This window comes from Larimichthys crocea, chromosome XII, assembly GCF_000972845.2.
Source record: "Larimichthys crocea isolate SSNF chromosome XII, L_crocea_2.0, whole genome shotgun sequence".
Classification (NCBI taxonomy): Eukaryota; Metazoa; Chordata; class Actinopteri; family Sciaenidae; genus Larimichthys; species Larimichthys crocea.
The window spans coordinates 31,199,663-31,215,413 of NC_040022.1; the positions used below are offsets into that span (position 1 = coordinate 31,199,663).

A 15,751-nucleotide genomic window follows, 5' to 3' on the forward strand; every position below is an offset into this window, starting at 1 on the left:
GGAATATTTGTCTCATTCAAAACCACACAGGAGGACGAAGACGGAAGACGTTAGCAAAGCTGACCTCCATCATGAACAAGTCCTGTCACCTCCTGCATGAGAGGTTGCTGCTTGGTGGCCCTGACAATACATCATTTTGTTTTACAAAGCACGACTGGTTTTATTATGGTTACCTCCTTTCCCAACACGAGCTGGGTAACAGAAGGTTAACTGTTTACTTCCGTCTCTTACCCCCCCGTTGCCCCCTGTTGCCCCTCTCTGTACCTGGCGTAGTCGGGCAGCAGAGACTGGTGGTCGTTCTGCAGAAGTCCTTTCATCTGGTTCAGGATGTCGAACCTCCAGTTGTCCAGAATCTGAGTCAGGTTGGCCACGCCGCGCATGTTCACCTTGTCAGCTGGACAAAAGATAATAATAATTTATTATTATTATTATTAGAAGATCCATGTTTATACAAGAGGTGAGGGTTGAACTATGAGGTGCAATGGAGGCTGTATCATATTTAGAAACTGAATTCATTCTGATCCGTCTGAGTTTAATAGGATTGTTAAGTTATGGAATTATTCCCTGAGCTAAATCTGTGTCTAAAGCCTTGCCCTGTGACCTTTCACCTCTAGTTTGACATCATCATGATGCTGAACTTGACCTTTGACCCAGAGTAAACAGAGAGTAATTCCAGTGCTCACAGCCATCCCTGAAGTTCCACTCGTCCTCAGTGGTTCCGGTGGCGGTGGCGGTTCTGCTCGCCGACGACTGACGCCGTCTCTGGGCCTGAACCGTCACCGTGGCGACAGCCAGTAACAGCAGCAGCACGCTCAGTTTGAAGGCCATGATCAGACCAGAACCTGGACATCAGTTAAGGAGGAAGAAGTTAGATTTAAATTCATTTTTTAACTGAGCTTTATGAAAATTGATTGTTTCACTGACTGATCCATTTCCAAAATAATCTCCTCCATTTCCTCCTTAAAGATTGAGCCCAAAGCAGCGCCCTGAACGTTTCAGCATCCTGTGCATCTTCATCAGAGTCAAACCACTCAGAAGCAGCTCTATGTGGAGTTATTTGCACTTTATTAATACAGCAGTATGATTAAATCATGGATCAAAGCTCATTTCTTGTCTTCATCCTTCATGAAGACTTTATTCGAGTCTGTAAATGTTGTTCTGTTGAGTCTGCACACTGCGGGATTACACTATTCATCAGCACTGTGATAAAGCTTGTACGGCTTTGCTACCGCTGTGGGTATCACTCCAAATAAAACTGAGAAAAGGGAAGTCTAACTTTTCTAGTACAAACTCTTAAAGTCTTCGAGCCGTGTCGGAGGCTGGATCAGGAGAAGAGGCCCTGAGGCAAAACTTTCAGCTCCTGCAGTCAGCTCGCATTAAGGAATGAGTCCGAGCAGCCGATCCACGAAAACAAAGTGACAGAGAGACTTGAAGAAGTGTGAGGAGAGCTGCAGAGACATGCCAGGTACGAGCTGCCTCAGCAGCTTCATATTTGTTCCACTGAAACACACACACACACACACACCCACACACTCCTGCAATAATACACAGAGGCTCAAGTAGACTATACAGTGTGTCATCCTGGACATTTGTTTGAATCAGTTTGAATATCTGAGACCTGCCGTCGACCTCAAAACTAAAACTGTTAAATCAACATGTTGTAACTTTTCTCTGATAAACTGACGTCTGTTAAATCCGGTTGATGCTGCACTGACTTGTAATCAGGTGAATGGTGTCTCTGCCAACTGTAGCTGCTGTTAGCTCATGTTTGTTCAGATTGTAAGCCAGGCTGCCCGGACTGTGAGCTCAGAGCACTGGAGGAGCATTAGTGTTTGCACCACAGAAGTTTCAGACCACCGGGAAGAAGAAGGAGAGGTTCCAGGTGCCAGAACTGAAGCTGGGAAAACAGGCAATGTGACCAGGCTCAACAGCTTCTATGGACATAATGGCAGAGGAGAAGAGAGCAAAGAGGACGTTGACAGAGGAAGCTAAGAAGAGAAAAGGAGAGAGTGAGCGAGCAAGAAGCCGCTTGGTTGGATTCAGAGGTAAAAAGTCTCAAAATGTCTGTAATACACTCTGTTTTAGCCAAAATACAGATAAATGAGTTACAGTGCTTCAGAGGCCCCAAAACTGCTGAAAAAGGCAATCCACTCTATTTTCTTACAGTCTGCTGACTTTAATCTCTTACTCTTACTTAAAGGGTAAGTCTGGTGATAGTCTATATTTTTCTTAATGTCAACAAATTAAAATGTGCAGACTCCGTCCAGCACTGAGCCTTCCTCTGTGCCACAGGGCTCCATTTCTTTCCAAAAAACATTAAAAACACATCAGCGATCCACTCTGCTGTTCCTTCATTACCATGAACAAGATTTCTGTTCTCAGTTGGAACCAATGAGCTCAGAGCTGAGATGGTGTTGGTTTGGGTGTTTTTGTGGGAATTGGGTTAGATAATAAAACAGTTTTTTTTACCAGACTGTAAACATGTTTATTTCTGCTGTGAAGTTGGACATTTCAACATGGAGACTTATGGAGACTGACTCACTTCTGGAGCCAGCCTGGAACTTTTGAGACCTCTTGTGTTGGCTTCGCTTCACAGACACTTCATTCTCATTGCAGTTTCAGGTGATTGTACGCTCGTGAAAGCACAGGTATGAATATTATATCGATAGTAACACACCTTTAACACAGCAGCACTTATCGCTGATTAAATCATCTCCCAGAAACATGTTGAATTAAACACACCCTGCAGGTATTCACAGTCACACATATGAACAATGTCGTTGCAACGTTCTGCAAATCTTTAAGTAACCAAAAATCTTTATCGCTTCTAACCAGGCTCACTCTGCTAACCATGAAATAAGTTTGGCCCTGCAGTAGAAGAATTACAATGTTTTCCCAGAGTCATTCAATATTTAAACGGCAGATGCTTTATTCAAATTCAGGCTCAACATTAATAAAGAGCTCCATTCAGTTTCATCTCCAGCATGCATTACTTAAAGTGCTCATGCCTTTACGCAGCTTGAATACAGTCATATTTTCTCTCAAAGCAGCAACAATGAGCAGAGAAAAACTTGAGATTATGCCTCAGAAACACTTTTTAAACTTCTTTTCTTTTGTTTATTATCAACAGAAAAGACATAAAAAGTCAGAAAATCAATTTAAACATTAAAATATCTGAATAAAAAGCTGCTGTCTGCACATACCTGTGTATTAACAGAGTGTACCTGCTGTTGTAGCTCCTCTTCTGTAAAGCTTTCAGCAGTCCCAACAGAAGGCAGTGACAGGCATGCGGAAAGTGCAGAGAGACTAAGTCAAAACACACACCCTGCTGCACAGAAGCATGCATCCACATGCACACACGCACACACACACACACACACACACACACACACACACTCTCACACTCTCACTTTCAAACACACTCACACATATAGCAGCTACACTCTCCCCATCATTATGGAGGCCCGGTGGTCAGCACAGTGTGGTTTAAGGTTTGAGGCGAAGCTCCAGCACCTTGGTTGGTTTCATCTGTTTTGACCAATGTGTGTGTGTGTGTGTGTGTGTGTGTGGGTTCTTCTTTTTTGTGACCCTTGGATGAAGTCACATCCTGGATCCTTCAAATATGAGATCATTGCTGGGTTTTACCAGTCTGTGCTTGTGCAGAAAGAAAGAAAGAAAGAAAGAAAGAAAGAAAGAAAGAAAGAAAGAAAGAAAGAAAGAAAGAAAGAAAGAAAGAAAATAGAATAGAATTATATATAGAATATATAGGCATAACACAAAAGGTCTGTTTTTAATTCACAGATTGATTTTTGACCCTCCATGATTTTGTAAACAGATTGCATTACTTTAATTACAGCTGTTTACTAATTACACTTTTATCCGCTATAGTCAGCTGTAATTATATATTATATAGTCTATTCATTTTACTCTGTTCATACTGTATATGTATCTCAGCTTAACATATTCACCTGTATACTGTTATTTATATATCTCTGTACATACGTGCCTCAGTCTTGTACTGTGACTATGTCTTGTGAAAGTTTAATCTAATCTAACTGGACTCTGTTCAACAGTGTTTTAAAGGAGGAGAAACAGAAAATCTTAATTGTTACAAGTGAATGGAAACAATTATTATTATTATTATTTTTTATCAGACTTTGAGGTCTGGCACCAAAGAACAAGATTTGGGTCTAATCCTTGATTATGATTTACATTTGAATTCACACATAAACTGGAGTTACACCTTACCTTCCTCTGGACGATGTCAAAAGATGACTCATGCTTTTGTACATCTGGTTATTTGAACACATTTACTTGGCTGTTGGCTCATTCAGACTGAAGCAGCAGTCATCATATCACTGGTTCTAGCTCTTGAACTTGCAATCTTCTACACATGCATACTGCACTTTAAACTTTAAACAATCAGTCTATTCTCTGTACTGTCTCTCAAACACTAAATTCTTAATAAGGTTTTTTTGATTTACATATTGCATACTTCACTGTTACTTGGCTTTTATTTTACTGTTATTTATACATGTGTATATAGTGTTAAAATGGATATCTCATAAGTGTATAGTGTTAAAGTTTTTTCTTGGGATTTTACCATCCAACCTCTAGCGTTCAAATGTTTTTCTTGCTATCACTCACTATCTCACTTACTGTTTGAAGGCTGCTGTAACAAAAACAATTTCCCTGTGGGGATTAATGAGTGTTTCTGATTCTGGTTCTGATTCTGAAAAGCAGCATTAAAAATAACATTTGATCTCAGTTTTATTTCTTAATTTCACGTTATAATGGATTATTTATGTATTATCTACATATATACATACACTTATATATTATATATTATAATAACGATGGATGAAGGTATCAAAGATTCTCTGCATGTCAATAAAGTTTGAATTAAAAAAAATAGAAGAAGGTGGGGTCGTGTAGGTTCGTTCTCCCACGTGATTGGCTGTTGCGCCTGTCAGTCAAACCGCTTCGTTTCCGGTCTGTGCCGTTGCTAAGTAACAGTAGCTATCCACTAAAAAGAGAAGCTAGCCAGATGCTAACGTCTAACATTTACGAGTTTTAATCAAGTTTTAACTAATTAATCATCAACAAACTGCTGGTTTGGAGCCATGACGGCCATAAAAGACGGAGAGTACACAGCTACGATCTACAAACTGGTGAGCGTGTTGTTATTTAAAGCAGGTTAGCTGCACGTCGTTAGCAGTTACCTGTGTTTATGTTTTCAACTCACTAATAAAAAATAATAACAATATAAATAAAACGTTTAATGTGTCAACATTCACAGTACTAACAAGAACGGTAACTTCTGTGATGTCATCATAATTGTAACAGACGTTATTTCAGGACTGACACTGTTTAATATAAACATTTATATATTTACATATAAACGTTTATATGAACATAATAAGACCTCCACGTGTGTTTTAGATTAAGGACGGACAGTACGTGGAAGCTATTCACATCCTGAACGGGCAGCTTCAAAAACACACCAAGGTAAGAGAGTGTGTGTGTGTGTGTGTGTGTGTGTGTGTGTGTGTGTGTGTGTTGGACATGAGGAGCCAGGTAATTGATCCAAAAGTCGATTGACAGAATCAATTAATTATTCCAGTATTTTTTCATGCTCAGATGGCTGCAACTCATCATTATTTATCATTATCAGCTGATTTATCAATGATGCTTTTGATTAATCAGTTAATGAGCAGACTCAGGTCCTTCAACTTGTGCAGCGAGATCTTCTACCAGTCTGTTGTTGCCAGTGCCATCTTCTCTGCTGTTGTTTGTTATCTATCTATCTATCTATCTATCTATCTATCTATCTATCTATCTTTCTTTCTTTCTTTCTTCTGTAAGTGCTGCAGCCTATCCCAGCTGACTCAAAGGAGGCGTACACGTCTCCAGCTCATCACAGGGCTCATAGAGACGAATAAACAATCACACTCAGGACACTTTAGAGTCACTAATTAATCTGTTCAGGTCATAATGAAGCGGCGGGAATAAACTCCACACAGAAAGGCTTAAGCTGAGGTTTGAACCTGGAACCTTCCTGCTGCAAGGCGACCACTGCACCACTGTTCCGCCCTCTGTTGATCATTTGGTTTGTAAAATGTCAAAAACGTGATCAATCAGAGCCTCCCAGAGCTCAGCTCAGAGTTATTCAGTTTAATATGCCGACAAACAGAAGCAGGGGGCTCACTAAGTTTAACCAACTATAAAAACAGCTGCTGATTATTTTTCTGTTGATCCACTCATCGATTAACGAGCTCGTTGTTGTAGATTTGCCGCCTGTTTCTTGGACTGTAAATCGAATATAAATTTAGTTTTGAGCTGTAGGTCGACAAAACAAGACATTTGAATATGTCACGTTGGGTTTTATGGTAAATTTGAGTGTAAGAAAGTTTTTCATATTTTCTTTAATATTTTTTAACCAAAGGAAGAAAACAAAACAAGATGTGATGCACACTTTAATGTTCATGTGAAGTATAAACAACCACTCACATTTTGCTGATAACACTGATTTATATTTGACTAGCTGAAGTCGTTTTATGGTAATCATCCCTTTAACTCTCTCTCTGTTCTGATCGTGTCTCAGTCCAGGGCGGCGTTATCTCTGCTGGGTTACTGCTACTACCACCTCCAGGATTTCACCAACTCTGCAGAGTGCTACGAGCAGCTCACCCAGCTGCACCCGGAGGTGGAAGAGTACAAGGTGTACTACGCCCAGTCCCTGTACAAAGCTGGAGCTTATCCCGAGGCCACCAAGGCCTCCTTCGTGCTCGACAACCCGAGCAGTCACACCAAGGTACTGCTTTGTTTTATCAGGAAATGATACATTGAAACGTGTTCGGGTCCATCACTGCTTCAAATTAGCAATTTAACAACTTCCATCTTATTTACCTTGAATTTTTTCCTCCTCCATCTGTTCCACACTTTCCATCACTGCGAGCTGTTGTTCAGCAGAAGTGCTTTAGCAAACGCATATGGGCCGTAAATGCACAACAAATGAAATAAAGCGAGCAGAAATCTGTCAGCTCAGCAACAAGGAACAATTTTATTAACAAGTCCAAACGATGCTGCAGCTTACCTCCACCTCGTCAGTATGTGTTACGTACGTTATGTTCACAGCAAATGTTTGAACTCGTCGTGTGAAAACAGGTTCTGGATTACGACAGTTTGGGTCACAGTCTGAGCTCGTCTCATCACATCACGTCTCTGTTTTACCTCTTTCTCTCTCTCTCTCTCCCTCTGTCTCTCTCTCTCTGTCTCTCTCTCTCTCTCTGTCTCTCTCTCTCTCTCTGTCTCTCTGTCTCTCTCTCTCTCTCTCTCTGTCTCTCTCTCTCTCTCTCTGTGTCTGTCTCTCTCTCTCTCTCTGTCTCTCTCTCTCTCTCTCTCTCTCTCTCTCTCTCTCTCTCTCTCTCTCTCTGTGTCTGTCTCTCTCTCTCTCTCTGTCTCTCTCTCTCTCTCTCTCTCTCTCTCTCTGTCTCTCTCTCTCTCTGTCTCTCTCTCTCTCTCTCACAGATGGTCAAACTTCAAGCCTGCATCAAATACTGTGAGGAGGATTACTCTGCTGCCAAGGTGACGAACATTATGTTCATACACACACATTCACTTCATTTGAATTATTATCTGCAGCCAAACACACACACTCATCACACTCATTCATTTACTACTGTGTGTGTGTCCGTGTGTGTGTGTGTGTGTGTGTGTGTGTGCGCAGTCACTGCTGGAGCAGCTTTCCCAGGACGACCCAGACTACGTCTACAATATGGGCTGTTTGCTTTACCAAGATGGCAAGTACGAGGAGGCCTGTAAGAAGTTCATGTCCGCCCTGCAAGTGCTGGGATACGTGCCAGGTGATCATCCTCTGTCAATGTTTCTAATTTAAGATAAAGTGGTTTAAAATTGTGCTTTCATCATAAATTCATGATCCTTCATGTTGTGTTTGGGTTCCATTAAAGTTGATCTTCTCTCTGTCAGCGCTGTCCTACAACATTGCCCTGTGTTACTACAACCTGAAGAACTATCCCCAGGCCCTCAAATACATCGGAGAGATCATCGAACGAGGCATCAAGGAACATCCGGGTAAGACCACATCACATCTGTGTCGGCTCTGTTCATTCACCCGACAGCAGACTCCTCGTTCAGTGACGTGATGATCGTAGGCTGTTTGATCATTCTCTGGTCTAGTATCAGTGATCTGTTGTCACATTATTTGATGTTTCTTCTGCATGTCAGAGCTGAGTATCGGGATGACGACTGAGGGCATCGACATCCACAGCGTGGGCAACACGCTGGTGCTTCATCAGACGGCCCTGATCGAAGCCTTCAACCTCAAAGCTGCCATCGAGTACCAGCTGAAGAACCGTAAGAACACTCAGTGTCTCAGACCTTGGCCTCAGAAACTTGAAGCTTGTAACGTAAAAGTAGAAGAATGACATGATCTGATGACAAAGAAGGTAGCTGACACTGACAACTAAACAGACAGACCAAGTATGCAGGAAAAGGAGGAGGTCCTCTCAGCTCTACAGAGCATCTCAGCTCACAGTTTTGATTTGACACAGTTAGAGACAAGCTGATGAACATGAGGAGCATGTTTTAAAATATTTTTCTCAGGAGTCGGATCCCAAACAAGAGCTGAAAGCAGACAGAGCAGGTGTTGGACTTTCTTTTGTCAGCTCCAAATAAATGTTACAGTGCGTCTCCTGAATGTGTCAATAAGTGTTTGCTGACGCCCTCATATCAACTTTATAGAGTGATAACACATTAATGTTATGTTCTAACCTCTAACCTGTTCAGCCTTGTTCACTCTGCAGCTGCTGATTTCCATATAACCAAGCCAAACAAACTGGTTATTAGTATAATATGTGTTTATTCTTGTTTAAACACAGGTTGTATGATCCAGATCAAATCAGGTCACTTTCACAGAGCAGAACTTTTTCAGAAGCCGATAGAAAGAGATGAAATCCACCTGCTGAAGACTTCATAGTCTCTTTTTATCGTCATACAGACACATTATCCAAGGTTAGCACTGAAACCTTCTTTAATGAGACAGAGAAATCTTTTCATTTCCAGTTTTACCACAAAATACCACAAAACTGTTTTAAAAGTCCATCATAAAGTGCACAAATTAATTCACATTTTAAATGTCAATCCATCGAACTCTTGAATCACTCTTCATGTTTTAACTGCTCTGTGATTTAATTTATTCACTTAGTAAATCTTTTTGTAATTCTTCTATTCAAAGTATCAACTTTCCTCGTGGAGATTTTGATCGAGTTCTGGAAACGTTTCTAGAACTGAGCTGACACACATGGATGACTGAGCCAAGGAAACTCACCCGACACAAACGCCTCGAGTTAGCGAAACGTTTGTTTGAGTCTCTTTAAGTGAGTCCGCTGGAAAACTAAACTTTGAGTTTTCATGTCGTCCTGCAGTGAAAGGAGCTCAGGAGGCTCTGACAGACATGCCCCCCAGATCAGAGGAGGTAAGCATCATCGCCCATTAACTTCCACTATGAGAGTGTGTGTGTGTGTGTGTGTGTGTGTGTGTGTGTGTGTGTGTGTCCACACCTCTTGGCTGTGTGTGATTATTCTGTTCTAATCTGAACTAAGGCTGCCTGGACCTGCCCCGCTAACAGCCGGCAGATAACAGAGATTAATAGAATATTAGGACAGAGACGTAGGTGTGAAGGCTCACACGGAGGTAACAGTGAGAGTTTTATCGTCTTCAAAGAGCTTTATTAAAATTAATGTACAGATGGAGAACTGACTGTCCTTGGTTCGGTCTCTACCTCCCACTGAGTCTTTGTAAGTGTTCGACCGGTGCCCCCTACTGGAGTTGAAAGTTGAGTGCACGCTGTCAGCGTCCAGATGGAAACACAAAAGCAAAGTTAATGATTGTTTGTGCCATAAACCTGCAAAGTTATCACAGATTTGATGATTCCGCTAAACTCATGATTCTCAAACTTTTCACAACCCACCACACACTTTTTCTCAATCGTTAATGATCGGGCAGTTTGAGAACCACTGCTCTAAACAATCTATTTCATCATCCACCAACAGCATGAAACAAAGTGCATCTCATACTATATACTGTGTGTGTGTGTGTCAGGAGCTGGACCCGGTGACGCTCCACAACCAGGCTCTGGTGAATATGGACACGAAGCCGTCAGAGGGTTTCGAGAAGCTGGCCTTCCTCCTGCAGCAGCCGTCCTTCCCCCCCGTCACCTTCGGAAACCTGCTGCTGCTCTACTGCAAACACGAGGTACACAACGGGCCGGCCCGCCGCTCACAGGCTGTCCTGAACCTGGACGGTCCCAGAATGGATCAGCTGGCTATGAGCTGACTGCTGTGTACCAGTCCAGGTCACAGGCGTCAGTGTGGTGGCATCTTAATTTCAAACTTTGTAATAACACAGAGGGTGGTAAATTTTTAACCAGTTTGACCAGTTTGTTAAGTTAGTGCTGTCACGATTCGATTACATTCAAATTCTTCATTAAAAAGAAATGCTACCAGGAATGAAGTGCGATATAACTTTACAACAACATAACAATCACCAGGTGGCAGATGGAACTTCCACCTCCAGCCTGCAGCGTTTAAACGAGCAGTCAGTGAAAGGGAGTGTAGTTTGACTCTGAGCTTAAAGATCGACAACATCAGAAATCAATCCGCAGGGGCGGTCGGTAGCGTAGTGGGTTAAGCGGCCGCCCCGTGTGTGGAGGCTATAGTCCTCGCTGCAGCTGGCCCCGGTTCGAATCCCGCATCGGACGGCCATTTACTGCGTGTCGCTCCCCCTCCCTCTGCCCCCTGATTCCTGTCTTTCAGCTGTATTATCAATAAAGGCATAAAAGGCCAAAAAAGAAATCAATCCGCAGCTCTACAGCAGAAGAACTCGAGAGAACATGCTGTAACAGTCATTTATTACATTTATCTGTGGCCTCCATGTGTTGACCTTGTTTATGTCAGTGCTGTTGTGCTGAATGATCTCGAGCAGATCTTCATGACACCGTGTGTGTTACATAACACTGCCTCAGCATTTTCCACCATCCTGTATGCCGGTGAGCGTCCACGCAGGGAGCAGCGCTGGTTTCAGCAGGATTTGGTGTCATGTGGTGCGAGTCTCAGTGGAAAGAGCTGAAAGCACACAGAGAGGTGGGTCTTTCATTAAAATAGTATTAACGTCTCTGCTGGACTCTTTCAGTACTTTGACCTGGCGGCCGACGTCCTGGCAGAGAACGCCCATCTCACCTACAAATTCCTCTCCCCGGTACGTCACACTTTGCACGGACAAACATGTTTTTCATGTTTTTATTAAAAATCACTTCAGATCCTCGTTCACACTGTTCTGTTCTGTTCTGTATTCAATAACCATGAGAGGTTTCTATGTCAGGATCCATATTCAGGCTGTGTTTCTGTCCTCTGCAGTACATGTACGAGTTTCTCGATGCCCTGTTGACCTGCCAGACGGCACCAGAAGAGGTACTGCGAGGATAATAAAACATTTAGTTGTGTTATATAAACAAAACGTTTACTTTGTTTCACTTCCTGTCTGTTCGTTTGGTTTCAGGCTTTCAGGAAGTTTGATGAGATGAACGGCAAACTGACAGAGCAGCTACGCAAGCTGGCCAAGCAGGTTGTTCACCTCCGTCCTCCACGCTGCCCTTTAATGAAGCTTTCTTTGTTTCTTTCTCAGTTATTATGTATTGGACTGTGTTTATTTTTCTATGTTCATCATAGGTCCGTATTCATTTTGTGATATTGAATATCAGACTTAAAGACGTCATCCTGTCATGGCTACTAATAAAGTTTAATCTGTCAGTTCCAGACGACTCAAACGCGACTAACACTGTGAAAAAGACAAATTTTATTCTTAAACAAGGAGTTAACAGAAATTTTTTAATAGAAATTAATTTTTATTTTAGAACAACAGTTGAGAATATTAAAGAGTTTTTGTTTTTGTTCTTCCTCTCTAAAGGTTCAGGATGCCCGGCAGGCTCGAGACGATGAGGCGCAGAAGAAAGCTCTGCAAGACTACGACCTGATGCAGGAGAAGTGAGGACACACACACACACACACACACACACACACACACACGTCTACATGTATGTAGATTTCTACGCTAGATGATGAGACTAAAATGTTTGCGATGGATTATCGAACATAACATAAAAAACATATTCACCATCAGTCGATCTAATCAGCTGTTCCTCTACCTTAAAGTTCTATATATTTCCTCTGTGTGATTGGTCCGGTCTTCCTCAGGTACATTGTGGTTCTGATGGCCCAGGCAAAGATCTACTGGAACCGGGAGAACTTCCAGATGGTGGAGAAGATTTTCCGTAAGTCGGTGGAGGTCTGTAACGACGACGACACCTGGAAGCTGAATGTCGCTCACGTGCTCTTCATGCAGAACAAGTACAAGGAGGCCATCGGCTTCTACGAGCCCATCGTCAAGAAGCACTACGATAACGTGAGTGATTCAGGGTGGACGGTCATATTCATACATGTGTGGAGGCCAGGCTCAGATACTCTTCTGTTCAGCCCTCCTGACAGTCTGCGGTCAGGCCTCAGTGTTGACAGTTTGCCTTTCTGTCCAGGTGGAGCAGTGTAACATTCAGGAGTGTCCCTGCAAGTGCAAACCTTCGGTAAAACTAGAGAGCAGACAGCTCTGTGTCCATTCCTCTGCAGTGTGTCTTCACATCTGTGCATGACATCTGTCTGATCGTTTTCTGCTGCTGCTGCCGTGTGTTTGTCTTTATTTTGTCTTTATTTGGTTTGTTTGCACTGCGCATGTCTTCAAAATCTGACTCTTGTCCAGTTTCAGAGAATTACATCACAGTAAACCCGGCTGAGGTCCCTGCAGTGTTTGCGTTCATCACTGAGTTTGAAAATGACGAAGTTTGTTCAGTTTTACCTGACATATTGATTTACAGTAGCCCAGAATGGACAAACTAAACAAAGACTTTAGACCTTTCAAAATGTCTTTTTGTGGCCACCGTAGTTTTTCCATCATACTAGGAACAGGAGGGTGATGTCACTAAAATCCTGCATGCTGTTCCATTTAAAATTAATTTAATCATTTAAAATGTAATTTCCTTTTTGGGGTTCTGATGAGAAATAAGATCAGTTTCACTGATTACCCTCTGAAATCTCAAAAGTTTCATTCTGTGATTCTCATTGAAGATTTTTATTATTTATTTTCTGAATTAAAACATCTGAACAAAGTCTAGAACAAACAGCACAGGTCCTTTTTAATAATGTTCGACAAGTGTTAAATGTGTGTGTGTGTGTGTGTGTGTGTGTGTGTGTGTGTGTGTGATCCTCTGTAGATCCTGAATGTGAGCGCTGTAGTTCTGGCCAACCTGTGTGTGTCGTACATCATGACGAGCCAGAATGAAGAGGTACAGAGACGTTAACTCACTTTTATCAACAAGTGAAACTTTTTATGTTTGTGTTTATGACTTTTGTAACTTTGATAGAGTTAATTAACTTTCTTCTGACTTTGATAATATAAATCAGTGTCCCGTTTCCTCCTCATCCTCATCTCTGTGGTTCTGGTCTAACAGGCCGAGGAGCTGATGAGGAAGATCGAGAAAGAAGAGGAGCAGATCTCCTACGACGACCCCGACAAGAAGGTCTTCCACCTCTGCATTGTTAACCTCGTCATCGGGTGAGTTCCAGCTGACTTTCACGTTTCATCACAGCACTTCATATTTTACAAAGATGAATCAGTAAAACATCTGTCCTGATGTTACCTGATGATTTGTGTTTTTCTTTCAGGACGTTGTACTGCGCAAAGGGAAACTACGACTTCGGCATCTCTCGTGTCATCAAGAGCCTCGAGCCGTACAACAAGAAGGTCGGACATTTTTTGTACTTTAGTCATCATTAATGACGTTACCATGGCATCAAATCAAACATGTACAAACAAAACATGGAACAGATCCAACTATTTAAATCGATTAACAGGCTGAACAAAACGGTAACTAGAAGATAACTGAGAGCGCAGAGCTCCACCTGGCTGTCAAAGAAAACTTGGAAAAGATTTATAAAAGACTAAAGACGGACACGGTCTCACGTCTAAAGACAGTTTGTCAGACGTCACGGACGAGTTTCAGACAACAACTAGATCCATTTGAGATTATTTCCCATCATGCACCTGGTGGAAGTTATTGAAAAATGGAGCAGAAACAAAAGCTGCTTTTGTCCACAGCTGTCACAGCTGTGAGCATTTCAAGGGCTGCAGGAATTTCTGTTCACGCTCTTTCTCTCTCTATTCAGTCGTGGTCCAGCTGCCAGGACACATCAAAGAGACACAATCCACAGCACCAGAACCGAGACTTCAACTGGAGTCAAACCATGTCACACACTTCCACCAAGTTTCATTCAAATCAGACCTGTAGTTTCTCCGTAAACCTGCTGCGAACGTGAATTTATTTGACTTGTTTTGTTCTCGAGAACGTCTTCAGCTCCTTCTTAAAACCTTCTTCAGAGTCTTCAGATGTAACGCAGTGAGATACCTTCAGTCTTCAGTTTGTAACAAAGCTCAACACATTCAGTGTTTGTAAAAAAGTTGTTTGTCTTTTATTTTGAAGCGTTTTCACTGATGGACATGTCACATGTCCTCATTTAAGTGTCAAACTTGAAAGTGTCAGGTTGCGGTTGTCCCTCCAGGACTCTATCTCTGAGGCTCAGCAGCTCTTTTCAGGACCTTTTTGATCCGGTCCAGTCACAACAGTCGGACTGCAGCTGAGTCCACTAAGCTCCAGCTGAGAACACAAGCCGTCATTCTGAGTGTTTCCCGCTCTCTCGTCCTCACAACAATCAGCACCACAGAGTCACTCAGACAGCTCAGGAATGTGGAGGAAGACGTCTCTGTCACGAAACGTGAATAAAATATGATGAATAGTTGGTGCTGTGTGCCGCAAAGCGTTACGTACTTCTCCCAACCCGGAACCCAAAGTTACATAGTGTGAGAACAGACGTACGAATGACAGAGACACCGTTCACCTGCTTCTGTGCTTTAAAGTAACATGATGTATCCTCATTAATCTGTGTGTGTGTGTGTGTGTGTGTGTGTGTGTAGTTGGGGACGGACACATGGTTCTACGCCAAGCGCTGTTTCCTGTCTCTGCTGGAGAACATGTCCAAACACATGGTCATGCTGAGGGACGCTGTGGTACAGGAGTGTATTCAGTTCCTGGAGCACTGCGAGGGTGAGCAGCGGCCACACACACACACACACACACACACACACACACACACACACCTGTAAAAACGTTGGATCGCTGCAGTACCAACATACCGACAAACACTGACGCTCCACCATCAGTCTCGTGTTCTCTTTACATCTTCATGACTTTGTGATCTTTAAGGTCACACATGTCGGGTGTTACGAACATTTCAGTGTCTCTGAGAATCTCGTGTTACTTTCACATGTCCGTCTCTCCCGCAGCGTACGGTAAAGAGGTTCCCGCCATCATTGAGCAGCCTCTGGACGAGATCCACATCCACATCGGAAAGAACACCGTCACCTACGAGGCCCGACTGCTCAAGGCGCTGTTCTACGAGGTGATTGGCTGGAACAAGTGACGTCGTCACACAGGTTAACGTGTGAGGTAACATCACTGACTGATGAAAGGATCATGGACCTGGAAACACACACACACACACATACACACACACACACAGGGCCTGGTTCCCACAGATGTCACGATCGAGGCACATTTTCATATTTTACT

The 15,751-nt window shown here is 42.6% G+C and overlaps 1 protein-coding gene across 2 annotated transcripts; it reads left to right on the top strand.

Annotated features, from left to right (window-relative positions):
• The first annotated feature begins 4,954 nt into the window (after positions 1-4,954).
• ift70 (intraflagellar transport 70) lies at positions 4,955-15,740 on the top strand. 2 transcript variants are annotated; one of them, XM_027284936.1, is made up of 20 exons: positions 4,955-5,171; positions 5,443-5,508; positions 6,605-6,814; positions 7,531-7,587; positions 7,730-7,865; positions 7,990-8,094; positions 8,248-8,376; positions 9,447-9,496; positions 10,123-10,275; positions 11,212-11,277; positions 11,436-11,489; positions 11,578-11,643; positions 11,986-12,062; positions 12,273-12,480; positions 12,608-12,655; positions 13,340-13,411; positions 13,577-13,680; positions 13,791-13,869; positions 15,097-15,226; positions 15,466-15,740. In XM_027284936.1, exons 1-20 carry the CDS (start codon positions 5,124-5,126, stop codon positions 15,600-15,602), a joined length of 1,995 nt encoding a protein of 664 aa, XP_027140737.1. In that variant the 5' UTR covers positions 4,955-5,123; the 3' UTR covers positions 15,603-15,740. The 2 variants fall into 2 exon arrangements, with proteins under 2 accessions (XP_027140737.1, XP_027140738.1); XM_027284937.1 differs by lacking the exon at positions 12,608-12,655 and having other exon boundaries at positions 4,956-5,171; positions 15,466-15,735.
• The last annotated feature ends 11 nt before the right edge of the window (positions 15,741-15,751 follow it).

What these genes read in the sequence shown, in the direction of transcription:
- ift70 (XM_027284936.1), top strand. Translation starts at nt 5,124, where the DNA reads ATGACGGCCATAAAAGACGGAGAGTACACAGCTACGATCTACAAACTG. An exon ending in ACCCGAGCAGTCACACCAAG is followed by an intron (nt 6,815 to 7,530) that starts GTACTGCTTTGT and finishes TCTCTCTCACAG; the next exon opens with ATGGTCAAACTTCAAGCCTG. An exon ending in AGGATTACTCTGCTGCCAAG is followed by an intron (nt 7,588 to 7,729) that starts GTGACGAACATT and finishes GTGTGTGCGCAG; the next exon opens with TCACTGCTGGAGCAGCTTTC.